This window comes from Mauremys mutica, chromosome 4, assembly GCF_020497125.1.
Source record: "Mauremys mutica isolate MM-2020 ecotype Southern chromosome 4, ASM2049712v1, whole genome shotgun sequence".
Taxonomy (NCBI): Eukaryota; Metazoa; Chordata; order Testudines; family Geoemydidae; genus Mauremys; species Mauremys mutica.
Window position 1 is genome coordinate 84,214,494 of NC_059075.1, and position 27,936 is coordinate 84,242,429.

A 27,936-nucleotide genomic window follows, 5' to 3' on the forward strand; every position below is an offset into this window, starting at 1 on the left:
ACAATGCACAAAGATCTCTGCTGCAGTCATAAATGGCAGACACAAATGCACTACTTCGAACTAACCTTAAGACTGCAAGTGCATAGAGTGCTCAGATTAAAAGATAAATAGTTCACTTTTTATCTGTCTACATAGGTGCTGGAACTAGGAGTGCTGGGGGTGCTGCTGGGAGAGGGTTTACAGTTTGGTTCAATGGCTCTCAGCAGTAGTCCCCCCCCATACAAATTGTTCCAGCACCCCTCTCTGTCTAGATTTTTTTCTATAAGATATTCATAGGGTGGTGGTTGTCATGGTTATTTCATGAGCTGGCTGGTGGTTTGAAACAGTTGCACCAATCCAGCTGTGTAGCACCATGTGATGTTTAAGAGAACATGCAGGTGATTGGACAGTAGGTTTAGTATGTAACTCCTGAGGGAGTGGCAAAGACTAAAGAGCTTTAACTAGCTTGAAGTAGCCTGGCTTTTTTTGGTACTCGTAAGAGTTCAGCTGGGTGGAACCACAAGCAAAGAAGGGGTAAGGAGTATTTATATTATAATCGTGTTTCTAATTAGAATAGAAACATATATTTGAAATAGATCAGAGTCAATGAGTAAATCTGATAAGCAGTTGTATAAATCCTTAATAAGCAACAGTATGCATATACATGTTGCAAAATGTATTACAACAGGTTCGTAGCAGTAATGGATAGAATATGGTTAGAAAACATAGACAAAAATGAAAATTTGACTACCAAAAAAGGATTTTTGTTTTGATTTCCTCAACTTCTGTCTCAGATACTGTTTTCTGACCTGTGCTAGAAATGGGGTAGCTGTGGTCCTTTATAATGTGACCATTTTGCATTGCTGTTTATTTCTGATTTGGTGGCAGTCTGCTCCATATTGTGAGGCTGTTTTTGCAGCTTCCTTTCTCTGCCTTGCCTTTTAACAGCATCTTCCAATTCTGATAGAGAATTACAGCTTCTTCTTTTTTTTTTTTTTTGTAAAGCAGCATTTGTTTGCAAAGTTAAATAAAGCAATTTGAGCAACACAGGAAGGGAATAAGAGACTGATGTTAGAAAAGATGTGCTACCTGATCTTAAGAGTTCTACAGGGAAACTGGAAGAACATATGTTTATGCAACTTCTGTTTTTAAATATATATGCAAACTGACCACTATGTAAAACAAGCTTCATGCTTGCAGGAACTACTTGATTCTTGATCTGTTAAAGACTTATCTGCACATACACTGTATGGTTTTTGTTGTTAAATATGATGTTCGAAGCCATATTGGCCCTTAGGAGGGAAGGGAAAATAGCATTTAGCAGGACCGAGTGAAAGAAACTGGAAGATTAAACTGTGAGTAATAAATAGACAAGCTTTAAGTAGGGGTTTTTTGGGGGGGAGGGTATTAGACAGAGGAATTTTTTAGCACGTCATACAAGACTTGTTACTTATCATGGTTTTTAGTTAATCATCCATGATCCATTAATTTTTACTGAATGAGTCTTTTGTGTACAGCTGCTATTTTCTTTCAACCTGCAAAATAGTTTACAGTATCCTATAGGAGAGCTGATTTGACTTAGGGTTCATTTAAAAACAATAAATAACCAAGGTCCTGTCTTATTTTTGTGAATTAAAGAGCTTATCACAGTTCATGCAAATGTCCTTTGTCAAAAATTTTCCACCTCTCTCAGTTTTGTAACGTGTTTTTTTGCCAGTCGTTGAGTGCTTCCAGCCATTCGAGAGGTGATTGCATTTCAGTGGTGCTGTATGTCTCTTATAAATCACTCTGAGATGGGCCTGACACAAACTTATGATCCAGAACGACAGTGAAAACCATATTAATTATCATTATTTAAAATAACTTACATATTTTTTAACTCTATGATCTTTGTGTTATTCCCCTACTACAAAAATCACAGTTTGTGCTTATATAATAAATAGAATAATTCTTTATAAAGATGAAACATATTTTCAGAATTCTGGACATAGGAATATGATCATTGTAGCCCAGTTCTAACTGACAAAACTTAATATCATCACATCTTTAAAAGCTATTGCTGTCTTTCCAAAGGGGAACAATGAGCCAGGAGCCATTCTAGTCACACCTCCCTTTAAGAGTTGGATGTAAGAAGTGGTCACAGAGGAAACAGCACTAAAAGGAACTAAGGTTTACAAGGTTTTATGAGGAGGGGAAGTATCCACTAGAGCAGAGTTTGCAATAGATAAGGTTACACAATTTTAAAAGTCTGCCCCCCAACACACACACACAGGTACTGCACAGAGACTGGGATGGGAAAGTGAATAGAAAGAGACTTATGCATGGACTTGAAAGACCAAAACCAAGTGGATCGGGAAACCTCAAAGATTATAGGTGGTTTGATCCCACAAGTTTGGATCCAAGTGAAATGAAAATTTCCATGAATTCCTCCCCCAAGGTGGTTTCTGGATTGTGAGTTTTACTTCAGACCCAGCTCTGGTTAAGATGCTGAGGGTCGGGTCAGAGAAATAGCATGTTCACAATGTTCAGGACTCACTGAAGTTCAGAGAGCGTTTCAGGAAGCCCCTAGATGAAGGAATTTAAATAGCTAAGAAGCATTTAAGATGACAATGAAGATTCCAGCACAAAGGAAAGTCATAATCAAGAACAATCAGCAGTTGTTTGTGCAATATTAGCTTGATTAATCTAGTTCCTTTGCAGCCTTGGAACTAGTCAGGTAAACTGTGTGTTGGACAGTTTCTGGAGCAGGGGAGATTTTCTATCTCATTATTAGTGTGGCTGGCTGCTTGTCGCATGAGTGTTTATTTGTTTTTATTACCAGAGTTTGGTTGAAAATGTGGGACTTGTCTACATGGGAAAGTGAATTTAAACCCATATTGTTATATCTGTAAACCCCACCCAGGTACACACTTATTCCAGTGTAAGTAGGCTTGGCAGAATTAGATTTTAATTTTTATAATTTAAATGATTAAATAGGTGTTTATTTTAAAGCATTTTTATATTTTTATCTATTTAAATTTTCAAAGTTGTTTGACCCCCCTGCTAATTTCCCACAATGGGGAAGTTAGACAACAATTGTTTAGTGGCAATAAATGTTGAGATTTAAAAATGTAAATCTTTATAACTAAAAACAAAATGTCAATATCACTTATCAAAATATACAAAGTAAATAACCTATTAGAGTTTAATTTAAGGATCTTAAACAAAATTTTTCTTACGTTTTTATCAGTAATTTTTTATTATCAATGGAAATTTTTTTTCATCAATTTGTGTGTGTATGGTGAAATCATGTTTACTGACACATACCAATAAAAATCAAGGCCTTCCATGCCTTAAGTATAAAAGTGTTGGGGTTTTTATTTTTTCAGTTTATCTTAAATTGTCAGGGGTTTAAGCCATACCATAAAAAGCCATTCATATGAAATTGGACTGTCCATCCCCATTATACCAGAATAACTACATATGTCAAAAAACTGGCAAAACTTTCCCATGCAGATAGTCGCTGAGATGCATTAGTAAATGGAGGGCTGGAGGCCAATGAGGAGGCATGACTGCTTTGGATGTGTGTGTCTCCCCTTTCTATCTGGTTTTCAAACTGTTTTTTGTGCTTTGGTGGTAGGTCAATTAGTCACATATCTGTGGATTATGGTGTTATTAATGATAGACCAGCTGGGTAAGAGCATCAGCAGAACACCCCAGACTTGCACACCCGGAGCTCTTTGTTTTGGAGAAAGGGAGAACCTAGGGTTAGATTTTAAAGGGCTTGGCACTCACAACTGGGGTCCGATTTTCAGAAGTGCTTCATTCCCAGTAGAAAATCTTTTCATAAGCCACAAAATGTTCAGTACTAAATGGAAACTGAGCCCTTATGAAAATTCTGACCTTGGTGAACAGGTTTAAATGCTGTGGATCCAGCCCACCTACCCCCTTATAGCTAGTTTGAATTTCTGTTTCTGCCTCTTCTTATTGAGGAAGTCTGACTGAAAGCATTGGTCACCTTCCTTTCTGCCATTGGAGAAGTTTTCACCAGTGCAGTAGTTTCCCCCCAGTGTAAACATGCTGCAGTAATGTAAAGCTAGCTTTTCACACGATACTGGAGTAAGCAGCACTGCAGTAAGCTTGATGTAGGATGTCTACATGAGAGGTTTGTACTGATGTACCTCTATTGTTATACTTTTTTTTTTTTCTCAGACAACTACAGGTTTTATTGAGGTTTCATAATTGTTACAAAAAATCTTAATTAACTTCCCTGTTGTGAGTTCTTGGCTTCTGTATTAGCTCAGAGAGCTCCCGAGCCAAGGACCTGTGCCTCATCTGACGTGCGATGTTTACTATCTCATCAAAGCTGCCACTGCCACTGTGTTTAATGTTCTTCTGCTTCTTCCTGTCACGAGGAGGCTCCTTGAGGGCTTTGATGATCAGGGCAGAGGCAGAAGGGACAACCTCAATCTGAGCTTGCCTGTTCTGGATAGTGAGTTTCACGGTGATCCTCAGCCCCTTCCAGTCACCTGTTGCCTTGGCAATGTCATCACCAACCTTTTTGGGAGACAAACCCAAAGGGCCAATTTTAGGTGCCAGCGCAGAAGTGGCACCGACCTCCCCGCCGGTACATCTCAGGAACACGACTTTGATCTCGTTGGGGTCGAACTTGGGCGGCATGGCGGCGGGCCCGAGCCGGATCCGGGGCGTGAGACACGGGCAGCTTCCCCTCACCTCCCGGCCTACAGCAGCGCGCAAATACAATGCTGCTAAGTTGTTCAGTTTTATCACATCTCAATATTTAGTATTTTTCTTCAAACCTCAGCTCCTGGAGTCATGTTGTTACCTGATAATCTCAATTCTTTTTAATGAAAGTTTCTAGTCTTCATGGTTGTGGGGAAAAGTTTGAAAGCATGACTCCTACAGACTTAAACACCAAAAGGCAAATAAAAATAACCCAAAGCTTATTTTTAAAATCTCATGACTTTTTTTAAATATTGTGATTATATGGGGGCCTTACTCATGAGTTTTGAATCTTTGCGGTCGGCGGTACTGGCAAGATCACTAAAATAGGAAAGTGTACTTTTCTTCAGGGGCTGAACTGGTCACTATTAAGTTGTCTGATGCCCAGGGGCTAGACCCTGCTAGCTAGTGAACTTCTCTACTTCCTCTTTAGCCCCATTTGGAGGGGTCAGGAAACCATTTATCTGACCACTCAGGCAAGGATATTTACATCCTGTGACTTTGGTGGGCAATATACACCTGCAGACTCCTGGTTGTATACTGCCCAGGAATCTGCAGGTACAGATACAAAACTTTGTATTATGGATATAATTTGGATCTAACTTTGTGTTATGGATGTGAAAACTTTTATTATTAGGGTTGTATGTTTTTTGCTCATTACACAACTATAATTATATAAAGACACTTCTTGGGCACACTTGGTTCCCTAATAGGGTTGCCAAATGTCTAATCCCACAAACCCAAACACCCTTGCCCTGCCTCTTCCTGAGGCCCCGCCCCTTCTCCGAGGCCCTGCCCCTGCTCACTCCATCCCCCCTCCCTCCGTCGCTTGCTCTCCCACGCCTCACTCACTTTCACCGTGCTGGAGCAGGGGGTTGGGTGCGGGAGGGGATTTGGGCTCTGGACTGGGGGGTGGGGCCTAGGGGCTCGGAGTGTGGGAGGGGACTCCGGGCTGAACCTGGGGCAGAGGGTTGGGCCATAGGTGCCAACTCCGTGGGTGCTCCGGGGCTGGAACACCCATGGGGAAAAATTAGTGGGTGCTCTGCACTCATTGGCAGCCAAGCTCTCCCTGCCTCCCTCCTCCTCCTCCACCCTGAGCACGCCACATCCCCGCTCCTCTGCCTATCTCCCAGCGCTTCCCCCCCTGGGATTTAAAGGGCTCAGGGCTCCCCGCGGCTGCCAGCAGCTCAGAGCCCTTTGAATCCCAGCCCCTGGCCGCTGATTGCCCCCTCCCCAGACCTCTGCCCCTACTGCCCCCCAGAATCCCCACCCCCTATCTAAGCACCACTGGTCCTTGTCCCCCGTTACCCACTCCCGAGACAACTGCCCCTAACTGCCCCTTGGGACCCCAGCCCCTATCTAAGCCTCCCTTCTCCTTGTCCCCAACTGCCCCCTCCTGAGACCCCACCCAACTTCCCCCCAGGACCCCACCCCCTACCTGTCCCCTGATAAACCCCCTGGACTCCCATGCTGCCTGTCCCCTGACTGCCCCTCCGAACCTCTGCCCCATCCTACCCCCCCTGCTCCTTGTCCCTTGACTGGCCCCTGGAACCCCCTACCCTTCTCCAACCTTGTAATCTTGTGGCACTGACGCGTTGTAGCTTCATTTTATATCGGCTTACAGGGCTGGAGTGGGGGGGGGCACCACCATTTTGGGCCCCACCAAAAATTTTACAAACCTGCCGCCTATGCCCCCGGCCACTGCAAACAGCTGTTTAGCAGCGTTAGCACACTCAGGGGCATGGGGGGAGAGGAGCGGGAAAGTGGCAAGGTCAGGGGAGGAGGCAGGTCGAGGGCAGGGATTTGGGGAAGAGGTTGGAATAGGGGCAGGGAGGGGGTGGAGTTGGGTTGGGGACTTTGAAGAAGGGGGTGGAATGGGGGAGGGGCAGAGGTGGGAAGAGGTGGGGCAGGGCCTCATGGAAAGGGTGGAGTGGGGGCAGGGCTGAGGGTAGAGGAGGGTCAAGCACCCTCAGGAAAAAGGGGAAGTCAGAGCCTATGGGTTGGGGTGCAGGAGGAAGTATGGGCTCTAGGAGGGAGTTTGGGTGCGGGAGGGTGCTCAGGGCTGGGGCAGGAGGTTGGGATGCGTGCAGGAGCGGGTGCAGGCTCCAGCCAGGCGGTGCTTACCTCGGGCAGCCAGCATTGCCAGCTCTAGGCTCATGGGCGGCCAGGGGGTCTCCCCATGCTGCCCCTGCCTGCAGGCACTGCCCCCGCAGCTCCCATTGGCCACGGTTCTTGGCCAATGGGAGCTGCGAAGTTGGTGTGCGGGGTGAGGGCAGTGAGCAGAGACCCTGGCCACCTCTCTGCCTAGGAGCTAGAAGGACTTGCTGGCCACTTCTGAGAGCCGTGTGAAACCAGGGCAGGTAGGGAGCCTGCCTTAGCCCCACTGCGCCGCCGGACTTTCAGCGGCCTAAAATCTCCCAGATTGGCTTCAATAGCCTCTGGGAGATCAAGCTCGATTACGGGAGACTCCCAGCCAATCCAGGAGGGTTGGCAACCCTGTTCCCTAATATCATGTTTATCAACTATATGTAAAAATACAAGGCTTGCTTAATGCCTACTGCTGCTCTGAGTGATTTGTGATCGTTTCTAAAATATAGAAAACAGTGAACACCACTAGTGTGCTTACAAACAGCTTAAACAAATAGTACCCTATTCCTATATACTGTATTACAATTGGTTGAACCAACTAGAGTCTTTAGTATTTGCTGTGAGACACGTACAGCAGCAGTGTGGCTTGGTGCTCTTTCATAGAATTTGGAGAATTCTATCTGTGGCTAGTATATCTCCACCTCCTTTTAGTTCCAACATTCCATCCTAGAAATGCCAGCCCTCAGTTTGACCAAGTTTGTGGAAACATACAACATGGTTCCCAGTGTTTGTGTCTTATCCCAATAACTTTTTACGTATAATGAAAATAACTTTGCTTTAATAGGCTCTACTGGTTTTGTAATTTGGATGATAATTTGGATGACTTATTGAACTAATCAATATTTGAAACATTATTTTAAATATTAATGCTATATTTAAGTGACATGGCAAAGTGCTACAGAGAGAGCAGATAAAGGAATTTCAGGGGCAGGGGCATTTCATTTTTGTCTGAACAATCAGAGAATGGTATGCTATAAGATGGAGGTCGCTACCTTGAGATGCATTCACCAAAATTACTCCTTGTTTTCTTTCAACTTTCATGACCAGAAATCTCTGATGAAAATAGCCCAGGGTCAAATTTTAGAATTATTCTGTGAACAGATTTAACTGCAAGTGAAATGAGTAAGATGCATGCTTCTCCATTAATTATTGATGTGTACTCAATTGATATAATCCATTGCACTTGTTCACTTTGAATTGTAAAATAAGTAAAGAAGTTGCTATTTATTATAATAAAAATACTGTAATTAACTGAGCAGTGGTTGCTCTTTTGGTTAGTGTTGATCACTAGTGACCCCTATATTTAAGCATTTCTTAAGCATTTAAGATTTGTGTAAGACCCCATTTTACACAGAAGGGAAGTTTTTTTTTTCATGAATTTCTGCATAAAATTGCTGCATACTTTGGTGCAGTCTGCCTTTCCATAAGGCGTTTGTTTGTTTGTTTTTAAAGTCCATGATCTGATTCCAGAAAACCATCCAAAGACCCCATTAGCCTCTTTTGCCACAGCATCACCCTGGGAGCTCATGTGCACTTGCTTGTCCACTTCATTCATGACTTGAGTAATGGGGTGCAGAGTATGCTTATAAAATTTGTGGATAACGCCAAGCTGGGAGGGGTTGCAAACACTTTGGTGGACAAGGTCAGAACTCAAACTGACCTTGCACATTGGAGAATTGGTCTGAAATTAGCAAAATGAAATTAAGTAAAGACAAGTGCAAAGTACTAAACTTAAAAAGGAAAAATCAAATGCATAACTACAGAATGGAGAATAACTGGGTTGGCAGCAGTACTACAGATCTGGGAGGTATAGCGGATCACAAATTGAATATGAGTCAACAATGTGATGCAGTGGAAAAAAGGCTAACATTCTGGTTGGTGTTAACGGGAGCATCATAGCTAAGACACAAGGGGTAATTGTTCTGCTCTAACACTGGTGAGGCCTCATCTGGATTACATGTCCAGTTCTGGGTAGCACATTTTAAGAAAGATGTGGACAAATTGGCGAGAGTCCAGACGCAAGTAATAAAAATGACGAAAGGTTTAGGAAACCTGACCTATGAGGAGAAGTTAAAAAAAACAAGCATGTTTAGTCATGAGAAAAGAAGACTGAAGAGGGGCCTGATAACAGTCTTCACATATGTTAATTAGATAGAGGGCAGTGATCAATTGTTCTCAATGTCCATTGAAGGTAGGACAAGAAGTAATCGCCATAATCTGCAGCAAGGGAGATTACACATAATGCATCTTTAATTATTTCTGGAAGTATGCTTTCATTCAAATTTATGGGGTAGAAATTTTTTTCCCCTATATTTTGATTGTACAACAAGAGTATCATTCCTGTGGTCCTACTGATGGTATTTAAGATCTCTTCACCTTCTAACCAGATATAATTCCCTTTGTGTTAAATACATACATATGGTGGTCTTTGTTTCCGTGGAGGAATAAATGCTTGCTTTGGGGTATATTTAAATTAAACTTACTTACATCATTAGCAGCAACCAGCGCATTCCTGTCTGAGCAGTAAACAAGCTGATTCCAAATATCTAGACTTGCCTGGGGAGGGAATCTGCTTATCTCTTGTGTTGTCAAGAGGTAGAAAATGAAGAGTTAAGGAGAAGGAAGAGCAGTTCAAGTGCAAAAGTAATTGAGGGAAGTTTCAGGTTACCAGATGGTGACCTCTAAGGAAAGGGAAATTCAGGACAAAGCAGAAAAAATAACTATAGTGTGTGGTTCTTGTAGATAGTTAGATGTGGCCTAGTAAGTCTCATCTGTAATTTGTATGATTCTGATGTAGCCAGCGCCTCATCTACAGCAGGGCCGGTGCAACCACTAGGCAAACTAGGCGGCTGCCTAGGGCGCCAAGATTTGAGGGCGCCAAAAAGCGGTGCCCAAAATGTCTGGGATGCTCACCCGGCACCGGCCAAACATGTAACCCGCTTCCTGCCCCTGTGCAAGGGGGCGCTGTGGCTTTGATCAGCTGCAGCTGGCCGGGAAGGGATGTCATTCCTCCTCTGGATGCCGGGGGTGCTGCGCTGCTCCCTGCTGTTCTGGCTCTGCCACAGGGCCCCCGTCCCGCCCTGCTCCCGCTCCCCGGAGCTCTGCAGCAGGGCCGGGCCTGCCCTCACAGAGACCCAGCCCCAGCCGTGCCGCCGGTGAGTGCTGCGGGGTGGTTCCTCCCCACCCCCCAAGCCAGCCTTGCCCACCCTGGAGGCCTGGGGCCCCCCACGGAGGCCTGGGGAACCCCCCCATGGGGGGGCTGTGTAGGGCCCCAGAATATCTAGGGACAGCCCTGGTACCTGCCACCCCGTTTCCAGCCAGCCCCTGCCACACCCCCTGCCCGCAGCCAGCCCCACACCCTGTCTCCAGGCAGCCCTTGCTGCACCCCCCTGCCCTAAGTCAGCCCGACACCCGCTGTCTCCAGCCAACCCCTGCTGCACCCCCCTGCTTTGGCAGTGCTTTAACGTGCCTTGTGTGGTTGTGGTGCAGTGATGGGAGAGAGCTCTCCAGTGCTCTTAAAAAAAACCCACCTCTACGAGGGGATAGCTCCCAGCGCTGGGAGCACAGCTCCCACCGCTGGTGCGCTGTCTACACTGGCACTTTATAGCACTGAAACTTGCTGCACTCGGGTCGGGGGTGGGGGGGGGAGTTTCACACCCCTGAGCGAGAAAGTTGCAGCGCTGTAAATTGCCCGTGTAGACAAGCCCTTATTTGAAGTTTTATAGTCACACCTAACTATTTAACTTTTGTCAAATGCCTGACATACTTGTAAGATGGTGTCGTTTATTTGTTTATTTTTGTTTTAAATAATGACTCAGGGCTTGGCTACACTTACAAGTTGCAGCGCTGGTGGAGGCTTTCCAGCGCTGCAACAACACCCCGTCCACACTTGCAGGGCACAACCAGCGCTGCAACTCCCTGGTTGCAGCGCTGGCTGAAAACCCATCCCGGCAGGGGTATAAGGAGTGCAGCGCTGGTGATCCAGCGCTGCCCAGCAGGTGTGGACACTCACCAGCGCTTTACCTGTCCTCCAGGGAATAAGGAGGTATCCCAGAATTCCTGTTCAGCCACTCTGCACATCAGTTTGCACTCTACTGCTCTTGGCTCAGGTGACCCGCCCTGTAAATGCCCCGGGAAATTTAAAAATCTCCTTCCTGTTTGCTGCAGCCAGGTGTGGAGTGCAATCAGTTTTAATCAGTTACAGGTGACCATGCCTCCACGCGGCAAACGAGCCCCAGCATGGAGCACTGGTGAATTGCAGGACCTCATCAGTGTTTGGGGTGAGGCATCTGTTCAGGCACAGCTGCGCTCCGGCCGTAGGAATTACGATATCTTTGAGCAGATATCAAGGGCCATGCTGGATCGGGGCCATGATCGGGACGCAGTACAATGCAGGGTGAAAATTAAAGAGCTGCGGAGTGCCTATTACAAAGCCCGAGAGGGGAATCGACGATCCGGAGCTGCTCCCACGACCTGCCGTTTTTACAGGGAGATGGATGAGATACTTGGGGGTGACCCCACTGCCAATCCCAGGATAACGATGGACACTTCTGAGCAGGCTGGGGGACAGGAGGAGGAGGCGGAGGAGGCGGCGGAGGCGGAGGCGTGGGGGGGGGAGGAAACCGCGAGTGAAGCTCCTGGCATGGGGGAAGAAACCGCAGATTCCCTGGAGGCATGCAGCCAGGAGCTCTTCTCAAGCCAGGAGGAAAGCACCCAATCGCAGCAGCCAGCAGTTGCAGAAGGACAAGCAGAGGAGCGTGTTACCGGTAAGCGGCTTTTATTTTCTGGGTGAAATGTTTCTGGAGAGGAGGGGGGGTTATGGATGCATGCATGCCAGCCTCTAGATGTGGAATAGCCCGTTGATGTGGTCTATCACGTCGCGGTAATCTGCCTCAGTTATCTCAGCAAAAGCTTCATCCAGAGCGTGGGCAATATGCCTGCGCAGGTTTATAGGCAGAGCCACTGTGTCCCTTGTCCCAGTGACGGTGACGCGTCCGCGCCACTCTTCTGCCAGTGGTGGGGGGACCATTTCTGAACACAGGCAAGCCGCATAGGGTCCCGGGCGGAATCCACATTGCTCTAAAAGAGCCCCCCGCTGTTCCCTAGTGACTCGCAGTAGGGAAACATCTTCCAGGATTAAGTCCTGTGAAAAATGTTGGGAGACTCTTTAGTGAAGAGATAGGGAGATAAGATCACCCCTGCATCTGCATTTCACTCAACCCCTCTAGCACTCCAGATTACCCGAAGCAACCAGCTCCCTTCTTACACCCAAGCCCCACTTCTCCCCATATAAGCACTGCTCACTCACCATGTCGTGGCTTCTGTAGTGTTATGCGTGTGGGTAAAAGAATGCTTAAATAAGAACTCACTCCCTCAGTGTAACAATTCATGTCTGGAGATAGTGGATACAATGCTGCCCGTGTTAAATGTTGTCATTTCTGTTTCTACAGTGACCTTGACTACTGGACTGCCCAGATGTTCAACATCACAGAGGCTTCAAAATTTGAGAAAAAATCCCCGAAAGAGCAAAGAAGACATGCTGAAAACTGTTCTTAATCAGTCTGCTCGAGAGAGTAAGGACTTGAAGGATTGGCGAGAGAAAGAAAGCAGGACACGCAAGAGAAATGCAGTGGCCAAGAGGAAAACCACGGAGCGGCTGCTAAGCATCCTGGAGCGCCAAGCGGAGTCTATAGAGTCACTCGTTGCCATGCAAGCAGAGCACTACCGTGCTACTCCCCCACCCGCCCCGTCCTTTGTGCCTTGTGCCCCAATGTCAGCTCAAACCACCTTTCCCCAGCATCCAGGTTCTTACCACCACCAGCTGCCTCCAACACCTGTACGTTCCCCAACCAGCCCTGATACCTACCACCACCCTTACCCTCTGCATTCAACCCCCATCACCATGCAGTATATGAACCCTGAAGTGCAGGATTCATTAAACAGCAATCCAGACAGGGCATATGCAAACTTGTGACTGTACAGTTCACCAACCCACACCCTGCCCTCTTGTGTTCATGAAATGTTGTGTGTCTGTCTGTCTGTCAAGGAAGTTTTTTTCTTTTCAATAAAACAATTCTTGGCTTTGAAAACAGTCTTTATTATAGCAGATAGTGAAAGATACCTTAGCCCAGTAAAGAAAGAGGCACTACAAATCATATTATTATTATGGATAATAGAATAACAGTGTAAGCAGTGCAATTCACTCCCATGCAAGGCAGCAAACATTATTGTTGGCTTTCAGCCTCAAATTCTTCCCTCAAGGCATCCCTAATCCTTGTAGCCCTGTGCTGGGCCTCTCTATTAGCCCTGCTCTCTGGCTGTGCATATTCAGCCTCCAGGACTTGAACCTCGGTGGTCCATGCCTCACTGAATGTTTCACCCTTCCCTTCACAAATATTATGGAGGGTACAGCAAGCGCATATAACCGCGGGGATGCTGCTTTCCCCCAAGTCTAGCTTCCCATACAAGCAACGCCAGCGGGCTTTTAAACGCCCAAAAGCACACTCCACAGTCATTCTGCACCGGCTCAGCCTGTAGTTGAACCGGTCCTTGCTCCTGTCAAGCTTCCCTGTATAGGGTTTCATGAGCCAAGGCAGTAACGGGTACGCGGGGTCTCCAAGGATCACAGTGGGCATTTCGACATCCCCTACTGTGATCTTCCTGTCTGGGAAAAAAGTCCCTGCCTGCATCTTCCTGAACAGGCCACTGTTCCGAAAGATGCGTGCATCATGCACCTTTCCAGGCCAGCCTGTGTAAATGTCAATGAAACGCCCGCGGTGATCCACAAGCGCCTGGAGAACCATAGAGAAATACCCCTTCCGATTAACGTACTCTGATGCCAGGTGGGGGGGGGCCAGAATAGGAATATGCGTCCCATCTATCGCCCCTCCACAGTTAGGGAAACCCATGTGTGCAAAGCCATCCACAATGTCCTGCACGCTCCCCAGAGTCACGGTCTTTCTTAGCAGGATGCGATTAATTGCCTTGCAAACTTGCATCAAAACGATTCCCACGGTCGACTTTCCCACACCAAACTGGTTCCCGACCGACCGGTAGCTGTCTGGAGTTGCCAGCTTCCAGATTGCAATAGCCACTCGCTTTTCCACCGTCAGGGCAGCTCTCAATCTTGTGTCCTTGCGCCGCAGAGTGGGGGCGAGCTCAGCACACAGTCCCATGAAAGTGGCTTTTCTCATACGAAAGTTCTGCAGCCACTGCTCATCATCCCAGACTTCCATGACGATGTGATCCACCACTCAGTGCTTGTTTCCCGAGCCCAAAAGCGGCGTTCAACGGTGCTGAGCATTTCCGTAAATGCCGCAAGCACTTTAGTGTCACACGCGGCAGGCAAATCCATATTGATATCATCGTCGGAATCCTCACTGTCACTTTGGAGCTGAAGGAATAGCTGGACTGCCAAACGTGTTGTGCTGGTGACACTCATCAGCAGAGTCCTCAGCAGATCGGGCTCCATTTGCCACAGAAATCGCGATTCACACAGAGAGTAACAGAAAGACACTCACAATGGCGCCAAACGCTGCTGGAAAGAGTGAATGCTGGGATGTGAAGCAATGCACCACGGGGCGCTGGCAAACAGGAAGCGGAATGACCCGCACACTTCCTTCCCCTTCCCACAATACTCAGCGCCAAAACGGCGCCAAAACGGGACGAGGTGCTCTGTGGGATAGCTGCCCACAATGCACCTCTCAATACAGCGCTGGAAAGTGCTGCAAGTGTGGCCACACTGCAGCGCTGGTAGCTGTCAGTGTGGCCACACTCCAGCGCTGGCCCTTCCACAGCTGCATGACCAGCGCTGTAACTCCCAGCGCTGCAACTTGTAAGTGTAGCCAAGCCCTCAATCTCACCCCTTCAGGGGGTTTTCTTTAACTCAGGTTAAAATAGCAGTGAAGACACTGCTCTGCTTTTAAAAAAGGCTAGCAGCTCAATTTAAAGCCTAGAGGGGAGACGGGGGTTGAACTCACAAAGAGACTAGAAATCAAGGTAAAGAAAACTAAGCGGCATAAACCTCTTTAGTTTGGACAGGTGGACTTTGCACTCCTACGTGTTGTCACTTTGTGCTGTGGAATGTCAGTTCACGCTGAATTGTTAGATGTTACATTGGGGTGTTTCCACTTTTGTTGTTGTTTTATATTATATTGCGATGGCATCGAATTATAGAGCTGTACGGCTGCAAGGGCCCTGGAGAGGTCATGAAATCGAGCCCTCTCTGCTGAGGCAGGGCCAAGCAGAGATGATGCGTCGGGGGCATGTGGGGTCAAGTGCCTGCAGCAGTTGGCCTAGGCAGGGAGCAGAAGGAGGGAACCAGAGACAGAACAGGTTGTCTATAGGACCAAGTATATGCAGAGTATCCTTGACAGAGGTTTGTTCAACCTGTTCTTAAAAACCTCCGAGGACAGAGACACCACAGACACCCTTGGGAGCCTATTCCAGAGCTTAACTACACTCAGAGTTAGAAAGCTGTTCCCAACATCTAACGTGAATCTCCCTGGCTGCAGATTAAGCCCATTACTTCTTGTCCTACCGTCAGTGGACATGGAGAACAATGGATCATCGTCCTATTTATAATGACCAAACTTTTCTCTTTGCAGACATCCGTTAAATGGTTATTATCCCCTCTTCTTGCCTGGGGTAGAATGGAAGAGGAGAAATTCCTTTCTTAACAGAGGATGCAAATGTCAGTTTGTTCTCTCTTCATGTTTTACTGAAGCTCAGAGAGAGGAAGAAACATGACCGGCCGAAGAGCATAGGGACAGGTGGAGGAAGGCAGAACCCTTTCAGGCAATCTCTGCACGGTGCTTTTTAAAACAAAAAAAACAAGGGTGTGTATCAGAGGTGGTGGGTAGTTAAGGTACAATTCTAATCTTATTTTTCCTTTGCAGGTCATCTTTAACAATGTTCCCAGGTATTGTACAGTTAATAAAAATCTTGCATTGGGCAATAAGTTTTACAGGACCCCTTGGCATCAACAATATCTTAGGTTACAGTTTTATATGCAGGCAAATATAAGGGGTTTTTTTGTTTTGTTTGTTTTTAATCAGAGTCCAGCTGCCTGATACAATCCAAGATTATCAGAAATTTCATTTATAAAGGATAATGCACAACTAATTGTTGGGGGGACCAGATGGTATAACACAATGTAATCCTCTTTCATGTAGGATCCAATGGCAGCCTTTCCCGAAAGAAAATCTGAAGAAAGGAAACACAAGAACATCCCAAATGATTCTGGAGCATCTCAAGGCCAATGGGGAAGAGCCTGGTGAGAAAGGCTTGTCACTCTGACTGAACAGACATCAAATGTGATACTATCCACTCTGGCTACTACCACTCTTCTTACAAACTTGACCCCAATATTCAAAAGACTAGAGCCCCTCAATAAACAAAAGCTGCACCAGCCTTCAATTCAGAATTACAGTATGAATTATCTAAACACAACATATCTGAAGTACAGCTGTAGCACAGACTTGTTATTGGGGATTATTAGATTATTTATATCCTTCAGCCCACCCGCCCTAAGGGAGTCTTTGTGGGTTACCCTACCAGTTCATCACAGCTTCAACTCAGAACAAGCAAACTCATAACAGGTTTAGTCCAGATCAGGGGTCTTTGATCTGGAGTTTCCAGAAGCAGGTAATTTAATATACAGTGGGTCTCTCTCCCAAGGGTATATCTTCAAAAAGTTGTCTTGAGGGGGGAGAATTTGCATTCCCCTCACTTTGAGGTACTTCCTAGGAAATCTGCTTCACACATACTGTTCCAAAAAAAGACTGTTGAACTTCCTCCTCCCTCCTGGAGACTGCATTAATCTTGTGCTAAAGAAGTTCCATACAATCTCACAATAGTACATTAAGATTTGTGTTTCTACTACAAGGTACCCTAGAGGTATTAACCCTAATTCAGTAAGGTTTAACTTAATTCGATAAGTTAATTCAGGCTATTGTCAGTCTGGCACGGTGCCCACCTTAGAACTTTTAGCCTAGTGGTTCCCACTCTCACCCTGGGATGTGGGATCCCCAAGTTCAATTTCCATCCCACCCCCTCTGTCAGAGTGGGAGAAGCGAGTGACCCCTGTTCAAATCCTCGCTGAGTGCTCTGACCACTGAGCTATGGAATGTGCTGATGTAGGTTTTAGTGTGATTGTGATTGACAAACTCTAAAATTGAAACTCGATGGGGACAGACCCATTGTTTCAATGCAAAATTCCTTTCAGAAGATAACCTGTGTCTCTATTACAGGGAAGTAGACTGGTTTTCCTTGGCCAGCGTCCTCTTCCTGCTTACATTTTCTCCACTCATCGTATATTACTTTATAATGTCGTGTGATCAGTACCATTGCTCTCTGACGGACCCCATCATTGATGTGCTCATGGGGAATTCCCATCTCTCCGACATCTGGAACAAGACACCCTCCCTGAGCTGGAAATCTGCTAACATCTATATATGTTGGGTCACTTTCCAGGTAAATCTTTCCGTTTCTATATTACAGACTGAAGTCAGATAATTACTCCACATATTTGACCTAGGCATATGTTGCTTATCTCCTTTCATGACTGCTTTTCTAGTGAACCCAATTATGTGAAAAAGATAGAGGAAGTAAATTAACAATCTTAAATGAATATCGTTTCTGACATCCGAGTAGATCTTAAGCACTTGGCAAACTGAGTGTAACGCACACTGGTTTGCTTCACCGTCACTGTAGTTTGGATATCACTTATGCCTCATGTGATGGATATCACTTATGCCTATAATAGGGCAGCATTCCTCCCCAGTCTCATTCCACACCCTGTGGAACACTGGGGTCAGTACTGACTGACTCAGGGGGAAGGATGTCACCAAGTGAATCACCAACATCACTTCCTGCAGAATGTGCGTTTTTTAAAAACATCTCATCCAAGTTCAGACTCAGCCCCTCTGTCAAGAACTGACAAGATCACAGCTTGAGGCGATATGACTGCACTGCAATGTAATGCGCTCTGATGGGGGTTACACAAGATAACTGGGTGATGGCAGGTGGATTTAAATCAAGGCGATTTAAATCACCAAATGGAATCAGTCTAAAGCATTGATTTTAATCAACTTCTCCATTTGTACTTCAGTTATTTTGTAAAGAAAGGTGCATTCCCTTGATGAAACCATTAAAACATGTTGGTTTACAACTAAATAGAACATTTCATTAGATTTGGTACACTTTTTTGCTACTTAGGACGGTACATTGTAACATACATTTACTTAAACAATTATATAGCTTTATAGTTGTTGAGATGAGTTCCTGTCTGCATCCTGAAAAACTTGCCCATACCGGTATTGCCCTGGCCTCTTCTTTTGTCATTCAGTGTTGAACGCATTCTAAACCAATATGCATTTTCTCACCTTTTGGGGGCGAAGCCAGACTTTAAGGCACCTGCTCCCCTACATGGTGTTAACTTCGCTTGTGCCAATCAGAAACGAACACAAACAGGTTTTGGGCCCCGTCCCCTGTGACACTTCTATGATGTCATAGTGGGTACTTTATGGCCTGCCTGCCATGTGCAGGCAGGGAGAGGAGAAAGAAAAACGAATCCTGTGTATACCCATGTATCCTGTGTATACCCGTAACCGAGCCTGATCACCTCGAAGCCTCTCTCTCAGCTCACGTGTTTCAAACAGAGCTTCTACGTTTGCCGGTCGTTATGCGTTGGTTTGTATTTGTAAGTATCAGTTATTACTAAATGCTGCATCTTTGTTTATAAATATTGTTAGTAGATATTTTAGTCATTGTGTGTTTTAAGCTTCATTAACTCTATTAGCTAATCATACACTGCTCCCTTACCCCTTGTAATTATCCCCAATAAAACTTTTAAATTGATTAAGTTTAGTGTGTGTGTGTGTGTGTGTGTGTGTGTGTGTGCAGTTTGCATCGTGACCCACACTCTCCTTGCATCCCTTACCAATATAGTCTGTTGCCACGTGCAGCCTGGTAAATAACAGGCCTGCATTTTCTTTCGCCCCTGCGAGTCCGTGGCAATCTACAATAGTTTCAGATTGTTAATTGTACATTTTTACTATGTTAGCTAATGGTGAATGATATATTGGTTATTTACTAGTCAAGTTGTTCTCTGCTCATGATTTGTGTCAAGCTGTATTAGGATGGTAACTAGAATTTAATTAAGCACACAAAATAGCTTATAAATTTTATTTTTATTAAACAAAACAACCTTAAATCTTTTGGATACATAAACTTCTCTTATGCAGACCCACCAAAAGGTCATGTTTTGATATGTGCATTCTCAATATTGGGGTCTTTTACAAGTTAATATTTATGCATTGCTTGTGTGTATATAGGTGTTAAATGTTTTATGCCCTGCCAATTATTTATTGTTTTTGCATTCTTTCCAATGTAGGTGATGTTATATATATTAGTTCCTGATTTCTGCCACAAGTTTCTACCTGGATATGTAGGAGGAGTACAAGAAGGTGCTCTGACCCCTGCTGGTAAGGGTTTGGTTTTTTCCCTTAGCACATACAATGTGTATTTCCTTCTAAATGACAGTACCTCCATTAGATCTCTTACCTGCTATAGTTAATTGAACTTCTATAATAATCTAGACACACATTTGGAAGTGGGAAATATAGACAAACACTCTTATAATGTACTTTAGAGAATTAGGTTGAATTCCTTGTGTTCACTGGGATTTTACCTTGAGCTATTTAACTTCAATTAAGAAACATGTTTCCCTGCCCACCTCCCATCCCCTTTTGAAGTCAAGACCAGGCCTAGGCAGCCTATACTATACTAGAGTGTCATCAGCTCTTTGTTGACTTGAAGGATGGAAGCCACAATAAGACTTAAGTGTTTGGGAGAAGGAGATCTTTAAGTGCTTCAGGAGGATCAAAGAGGACCATGGAAAGACTCATTTTCATAATGGGCAGAGGATCTGCACTCCTGGATAGTGTCTATGCCCAGAGCTAATAAAAGGCATGCTTCTTTTATACCTAATTCATGCAGTATCACAGAATGTTGAACAATTTACCTCTTCCTCTTTAGGCACAGTAAATAAATATGAAATCAATGGACTTCAAGCCTGGATCATTACCCATGCTCTCTGGTTTGCAAATGCTTACTACTTCCACTGGTTCTCACCCGCCATCATTTTTGACAACTGGATTCCTCTCCTGTGGTGTGCTAATATTCTGGGTTACGCAGTTTCCACATTTGCAATGATTAAAAGCTACCTTTTCCCCAGTAACCCCAATGATTGGTATGTTGTTGTTAATACTCATATAATGTAGTGTTATGGGGAACTTTGACATGTGAACATTGAATCTTCTTCAGTACAGTGATAAAAATGAATTTTTAACTAGTATCTTAATCTGGCTAGAAAATGCTATGACTGGTCAAAAGACATATCAAAACTAAACTAGGAAGATCTTAGAGTCAGAACTTACCTTTATAATGTACTACCTTCATTGGATCAACCAATCATCTTAATAATTACTTGGTTTTATGTATTAACACAATTTCTGTTCACAAAATGACAATAGTTCATGTATTGGAAAATGAACTGAAACCTATATTTAAACTTAATTTGCTACAGCTGCATGTGAACGTATTACCTTTACAATTTTTTTTATACCTTTTTAGCAAATTCACTGGCAATTTATTTTATGACTATATGATGGGGATTGAATTTAACCCTCGTATAGGGAAGTGGTTTGATTTCAAGCTGTTCTTCAATGGCCGGCCTGGTATTGTAGCCTGGACTCTAATTAACCTCTCCTACGCTGCCAAACAACAGGAACTGTATGGTCAGGTGACCAACTCGATGATCCTTGTCAATGTCCTACAGGTAAGTCTGGAATGGTAGAATTAAACCTGGTTGGAAACTGTGGATATTAAAACAGACTAAATCCTCATGATAAAATTGAATTTATTTCTTGTTGACATAGAATAATCTCAGCCATGATCATGCATCGGGACCTGCTAGTATGAGCCCTTACACTCATGCAGAGTCCCACAGAAGTCAGTGGCACAGTCACGTCCACATCTGCAGAGCTTGATGCAGGACCAGGGACCTATTTAATCTAAGAAATAAATTTGTCTTTCAGTCTATATTCCTGAAACAGGCCTGATACTGTTTCCTTTGGACTCTGACAAAATTTCAATTGTCTTCAATGGGATCAAGATTGAGGCCACGTGTCCTTTCTTTCTTTCCCTCCCCAACCATATTCAGAGCTCCCTCCTTTGAGATTCTCAGTGCACAGAAATTCTGTTGCCTTCACTGCCAAAAGACATTGAGCACAATGTAGGGGAAGACACTGCACCTTCCCAGCATGGAGCCTAAAATAGTGCTAGCAGCTGCTAAAAAAAAAAATGTGTTTAGTTAAATATTTCTGTGTAGACGTTTACACCTGTGGAAATGCAAAACCCCTTTTGGCGTGACTCCCGGTATCCAAATGATTAACTCATTTTTAAAAAATATTCTCTGCTTTGTTTATAATGTATGCTCAAAAAAAATTAAGACTTCCAGATTTATAATATATTTTTTGTGTAATCAAAAAAAGCGCACTTTTAAAAAAAAAATTAAAAGGTTAATAATTTGGATTCATTGACTGAGGACTGATATTGGCTGATAACAGCTAGAATCCCAGCCTTGTGCAGGCACAGAACTTTTTCAATTTTAAAAAAACTTGCTATCATTTTCAGCCATGTGGCACCAAAGATGTTAGAATCATAGAATTCAAGATCAGAAGGGACCATTATGATCATCTAGTCTGACCTCCTGCAAGATGCAGGCCACATAAGCCGATCCACCCACTCCTTAAGCAAGCGACCCCTGCCCCATGCTTCTGAGTAAGGCGAAAAACCTCCAGGGCCACTGCCAATCTACCCTGGAGGAAAATTCCTTCCCGACCCCAAATATGGCGGTCAGCTGAACCCCGAGCATGCGGGCAAGACTCTCCAGCCATACCCTCTGGAAAAAGGCTAACAATATCCTATCATTGACCCATTGTACTAATTACCAGTGTGGCACTTAATTGACCTATTGACTAAGCCCGTTATCCTATCATACCATCTCCTCCATAAACTTATCTAGCTTAATCTTAAAGTCATGGAGGTCCTTTGCCCCCACTGTTTCCTTTGGTAGGCTGTTCCAGAATTGCACTCCTCTGATGGTTAGAAACCTTCGTCTAATTTCAAGCCTAAATTTCCTGACTGACAATTTATATCCGTTTGTCCTCGTGTCCACATTAGCACTGAGCTGAAATAATTCCTCTCCTTCCCTGGTATTTATCCCTCTGATATATTTAAAGAGTGCAATCATATCTCCTCTTAGCCTTCTTTTGGTTAAGGAAAACAAACCGAGCTCCTCAAGTCTCCTTTCATACGACAGGCTTTCCATTCCTCGGATCATTCTAGTGGCCCTTCTTTGTACCCGTTCCAGTTTGAATTCATCCTTCTTAAACATGGGAGACCAAAACTGCACACAATACTCCAAATGAGGTCTTACCAACGCCTTATATAACGGGACTAGCACCTCCTTATCCCTACTAGAAATACCTCGCCTAATGCATCCCAAGACCGCATTAGCTTTTTTAACGGCCACATCACATTGCCTACTCATAGTCATCCTACGATCAACCAGGACTCCTAGGTCCTTCTCCTCCTCCGTTACTTCCAACTGGTGCGTCCCCAGCTTATAACTAAAGTTCTTGTTAGTCATCCCTAAATGCTTAACCTTACACTTCTCACTATTGAATTTCATCCTGTTACTAATACTCCAGTTTACAAGGTCATCCAAATCTCCCTGGAGGATATCCCGATCCTTTTCCGAATTTACAATACCTCCCAACTTGGTGTCATCCGCAAACTTTATCAGCCCACTCCTACTCTTGGTTCCCAGGTCAGCGATAAATAGATTGAATAAAATTGGACCCAAAACCAAACCTTGAGGAACTCCACTGGTAACCCCCCTCCAACCCGACAGTTCCCCCTTCAATACGACCCTCTGCAGTCTCCCCTTTAACCAGCTCCTTATCCACCTCTGGATTTTCATTTCAATCCCCATCTTTTCCAATTTAACCAGTAATTCCTCATGCGGTACCGTATCAAACGCCTTACTGAAATCAAGATATATTAGATCCACCGCATTTCCCTTGTCTAAAAAATCTGTTTCCGTCTCAAAGAAGGAGATCAGGTTGGTTTGGCACGATCTACCTTTCGTAAATCCATGCTGTAACATGACTTGGGAGCCTAAAATCATCACATGGCTTTTTGAGTGAGATAGCTAGTGATAAAATAGATGTTTCTAGAGGTGGTTGGTTTTGGAGAGGAGTAGGCAGGAACTGGAACAGAGAGGAGACAAAGGCATGAGATTGACCAAAATAAAGGAGGGGGCAGATGAAAGCGTAGCAAAAGAGAACAGCCAGGAGACTAAGGGCTAGTCTACACTACCGCAGTACATCAGCACAGCTGTGCCACTGTAGCGCGTCTGGTGAAAACGTGCTATGCCAATGGGAGAGCGCTCTCCCGTTGACATAATTACTCCACCTCAACAAAAGGCAGAAGCTACGTCAGTGGGAGAGCATCTCCCTCCGACATAGAGCTAGTGTGGACATCGCTTTAAGTTGATGTAAGTTGCGTCGCTCAGGGGGGTGGCTTATTCATACCCCTGAGCAACGTAACTTACATCGACTTAAGCAGGAGTGTAGACAAGCCATGAGGCTTTGAAAGCTGTTGGTCCTGGGCATGTGAATCAAGACCACTGTACCAGAGCAGTTTATTCTGGTCCATTTTGGGGAATAAGGAGATGGGCTGAAAGACCAGGAAGTCACTCCATCTCCTGCTGTGGCTGTTGACAATCCTGCTGTGACCAGGATATGTTGAAATCTCTGTCCGGTAAAATCTGACAAACTACATAGATTAATGATCTAACTTAAACCAACACAAAGTTAAAGACTAACACTCAAATGTGTCTTGAAGTGCACCACTGTGCCTTTGCAGCATGAGCTTTCGTGGGTGAATACCCACTTCTTCGGATGCAAGTGGGTATTCACCCACGAAAGCTCATACTGCAAAACGTCTGTTAGTCTATAAGGTGCAACAGGATTCTTTGCTGCTTTTACAGATCCAGATTAACACGGCTACCCCTCTGATACTTGACACAGTGCCTTTGTGTACATTACGTTGGCCACTGTGCCTTTGTGTACATTACGTTGGCACTGGATCTCATGATCAGATGATCAACATTATCTAGGTACAGTGAGATGCCTAAAGGGTGTCTGTGGCTTTAAGTTGGTTTTGTTTGCCTGCAAACATCACATTCCATTCCACAGCAGGGCTGTGCTGTTACTATTGTCTGTCTAGAATGGGTTGGCCCTAATAAGTAATAAGCTAGGAACATTAGCATTGGTTTAGCATTCACCTTGAAAGTACTGAATTCCAATTATACGTGTGCGCGTTAGTACAATTGTAATATTTAAAAAAATACTCTGTTTTGCCATTGTAAAAATGCAGAAAGATTATCAGGCTGTTGCCACAAGATAAAACCAGCAGCCTGATTCTAGTACAATGTGGCTAGGTCTACACTGGGGGGGAGTCGACCTAAGATGCGCAACTTCAGCTTTGCGAATAGTGTAGCTGAAGTCAGCGTATCTTAGGTCGATTTTACCTGGCCGTGAGGATGGCGGCGAGTCGACCGCTGCCGCTCCTCAGTCGACTCCGCTTCCGCCTCTCGCCGCGGTGGAGTTCCGGAGTCGACGGCAGAGCGATTGTGGATTGATTTGATCGCTTCTACACTAGACACGATAAATCGATCCCCAAGAGATCGATCACTACCTGCCGATCCGGCGGGTAGTGTAGACATACCCTGAGACTGGGTGACTATGGCAGATGTTTTAATAGCAACAGAGCATTGTTCTAAGCACAAGACATTTATTTCCAGGGTATTTATGTATTGGACTTCTTCTGGAATGAAGCTTGGTATTTGAAAACTATTGATATCTGCCATGATCATTTTGGATGGTACCTGGGCTGGGGAGACTGCGTTTGGCTGCCTTACCTCTACACTCTGCAGGTAAAAATACAATTGTATAGTGAATAGCATTTTCATGGAAGCAGAAGAAGCTAAAAGTAAATATAGAAATCCTAAAAATGTGTTCCCCGGCAGCATGACTAGCATCCTAAATAAATGGCTTCTAGGTAAACTTAGTGGAGTAACATAATAGATTGGAACCACTACTGTTAGCCATCATTCCTTTGTTAGGCACCCTGTGACATGGGGTGCCCTTCACAATGCCTTGCTGCTCACAAACAGCCTCCAGAAAGTACCGGTAATTTACTCCCAGCTATGTCTGTGTGTGTGTGTGCTGCAGACAAACAGCCACACCTTGGGTCTTACCAGGCTTAAAAATTACCACAAGGTAACCCCAACACATCCCCAGTCCCAGATCTTTCCCCAGAAATGTATGTCCTGTACTGCCCAGCCCTCTCCTGGACAGTACAGATATATTGAGCCTGTTATTCCCTTAAGGGAATAATATGCATGCACACAAATTGTTACCAAATGGCATTTCCCAGACACTTCAATTTGAACACACTGGCTTAGAGAAAACAAGAGTATTACTACACAGAGAGAGATTTTGTGTACAAATAATGAGGCATAAAAGTCAGAAATGGTTACAGGAAAAATAAAAATATAATGCCTCCTAGTGCCTTACTTCACTTTGCTTTGAATCTAATGTAGTTTGTTTTCTCAGTACATGCTTTCAGCAGTCTTACTGACCAAACCATTTAGAGTCCAGTGCCTGGTTCCTTTGTCTCTTCAGATGCAGTGAATGTGATAAGCAGAGGGGGAGAGAGCGGTGCCTTGAGAGATTTGTTCCTCTTTTTTTATAGTTACAGTCACCCACGTGGAAAAACCTTTCCAGATGAGACCCAGGAGCCTGAGTGTCTTTGTGGATATTCCCTGCTGTTTTTTTCAGCTGTTTGAACTTCCATTGTCTTCCTTCCTGCTTGATGACTCTATTTACTGCTTAAATGCAAATTAAGCAGCACACACATTTATTTGTTTAGGACAGACCTGTTTGCCAACTTTTGCTTGGGCACAGCTGTGGCGTTTGAAACGTGTTTTGAAACATAAGGGGAATCTTATAACTTCACATTCAACATTGCCACACCTATTTTAACAGGACAGTGCTGCCCAGCAAATTATGAGTTTTCACATGATACCTTACAAGGCACACTTTGATTACAATAGTGTGTAGGGTGTGAATACAGGGGTGCATTCTGTCACACCCCCACATTGGGATGATTTAGTGGATAGGGGCCCCACTGTGTCTCCAAGCATCATGTCCTACTATTTGTCTTGTCCTACCTGCCATCTTTCTTATTTTTTCTGTTCATTTTCTGTCCTCTTCCTTCCCCTCTTTCCCCACTCCCCCCATCATGTTTCTTTTTTTTTTTACTGTCTTCCTTTTGTGGGTTTTTTTCAGGGTTTTTTAGTTCTTCTCTCTGTTTTCTGTTTCTAATTATTTCTTGTTCCCCAGTGCACACCCACCCACCTTTCTAGCCTCTCTCTTGTCCTTGTCCCCAGAAGCTTCATTGGTGCCATCCAAGATTGAGCTGAATGCCGTGATAGCAGAGTACAGCACGCAGGCTACTTGCTGCCTGAGCTTTTAATGCTGTACATATGAGTTGTTCCTACAGTCACCTACAATGCCATCACAGTGAGAGAAATGGGTGGTTTTCTAAGAACCACCTGTGACTTTACCTGGAGAGATGGCCAGAAATTTGTAGTGTGGGTCTGGAGTCTTGCAAGTTTCCCTACTCACACTGATCCTCTCCTCTACCCTGGGTCCCCACTTGCTTAGAGAAGTAGTCTAGCATCCTCCAGGCAAAGGGGGTGCCACTCAGCTTGGAGGAAACATTTGTTTACTGAAATTCACTGAAACCTCTAACTCTTCCTCACTCTGCAGGGTTTATATTTGGTTTACCATCCTGTACAGCTCTCAACAGCTAATGCAGTTGGGATCCTGCTGTTGGGGCTGGTTGGCTATTATATCTTCAGGATGACCAACCACCAAAAAGATCTCTTCCGTCGCACAGATGGGAACTGCAAGATCTGGGGTAAAAAGCCAGAATATATTGAATGCTCCTACACGTCAGTGGATGGGACCAAATACTACAGCAAGCTGATGATTTCAGGATTCTGGGGTGTGGCGCGCCATTTTAACTACACAGGTGACCTGATGGGCTCCCTGGCATACTGCCTGACTTGTGGCTTTGAGCACATCCTGCCTTATTTCTACATCATTTACATGACCATTCTGCTGACCCACCGCTGCATCAGGGATGAACACCGTTGCTCCAGTAAATACGGCAAGGACTGGAAGCGCTACACTACTACAGTTCCTTACCGACTAATACCAGGAGTATTTTAAGACTGAGAGTTCCAGACAAAACATACCCCTTTTTGAGGACAGCGGTGTTCACACACACTGCTTGACACCAGCAAAAACTGTTTCCAGTTTTCTGTAGAACATCTTGTGGGGGAGAAAGAAGATGAAGAGTTATTCTTCAAACCACTCTAATGTAACACGTTCCCAGTAGCTATTTAGAACATTGCAGCACTAAAATGGCCAGCTCTTCAAATAACACAGAAATTAAAGACCGAAGAACTTTTGTTATAATCTAGCTCCTGAAGTGTTCTTTCCCACATTGTGTTGCTTTATATGAAAAAGATGAAGGTTTGTGTGCTGGGGGGGAGAATATTGGGCAAGATCCTCAGCAGGTATAGACAGACATCACTGGACCTAGGCTAATAGAGACGCCAATATGCAGCTGTGGAGGATATAGCCCAGATGTTCCGATTTTAGTCTGGCACAGTTTGCTTGCAATGTGAATTAGTTTCTAAACAAATATTGTATAATGGGAAACAGTTTTTTCCACTGCAGGTGAGAGACTTGAATCTTTATCACTTGTGACCAAAATCATATCTATAAGTGGACACAACCAAGGAGGCGAAAACCCTGGTTTCAGGATGAAGGGCCGGGGGGGGAAGAAAGCAATGCTATTAAATACATTTTTCAAACAGTG

General features: G+C 44.6%; 2 protein-coding genes across 4 annotated transcripts; one reads left to right on the top strand and one right to left on the bottom strand.

The window, feature by feature from the left end:
• Nucleotides 1–401: 401 nt before the first annotated feature.
• DHCR7 (7-dehydrocholesterol reductase) lies at nt 402–27,936 on the top strand. Of its 3 annotated transcripts, none has more exons than XM_045012751.1 (8): nt 402–513; nt 16,023–16,123; nt 17,100–17,322; nt 19,244–19,334; nt 19,888–20,101; nt 20,485–20,689; nt 24,785–24,916; nt 26,817–27,936. In XM_045012751.1, the coding sequence occupies exons 2-8, from the start codon at nt 16,029–16,031 to the stop codon at nt 27,279–27,281; spliced, it is 1,425 nt and encodes a 474-aa protein (XP_044868686.1). In that variant the 5' UTR covers nt 402–513; nt 16,023–16,028; the 3' UTR covers nt 27,282–27,936. The 3 variants fall into 3 exon arrangements, with proteins under 3 accessions (XP_044868686.1, XP_044868688.1, XP_044868687.1); XM_045012753.1 differs by lacking the exon at nt 402–513 and adding an exon at nt 15,518–15,659; XM_045012752.1 differs by lacking the exon at nt 402–513 and adding an exon at nt 15,545–15,686.
• Nucleotides 4,154–4,720, bottom strand: LOC123368185 (60S ribosomal protein L12-like). The gene has a single exon (XM_045012754.1). The coding sequence runs from the start codon at nt 4,636–4,638 to the stop codon at nt 4,216–4,218; it is 423 nt and encodes a 140-aa protein (XP_044868689.1). The 5' UTR covers nt 4,639–4,720; the 3' UTR covers nt 4,154–4,215.

Bases quoted from the DNA above. Each gene is read 5' to 3' on its own strand.
- DHCR7 (XM_045012751.1), top strand. From the start codon at position 16,029: ATGGCAGCCTTTCCCGAAAGAAAATCTGAAGAAAGGAAACACAAGAAC. The intron at 16,124-17,099 runs GTGAGAAAGGCT...TCTCTATTACAG, and splicing joins GGCCAATGGGGAAGAGCCTG to GGAAGTAGACTGGTTTTCCT. The intron at 19,335-19,887 runs GTAAGGGTTTGG...CTTCCTCTTTAG, and splicing joins AGGTGCTCTGACCCCTGCTG to GCACAGTAAATAAATATGAA.
- LOC123368185 (XM_045012754.1), bottom strand. From the start codon at position 4,638: ATGCCGCCCAAGTTCGACCCCAACGAGATCAAAGTCGTGTTCCTGAGA.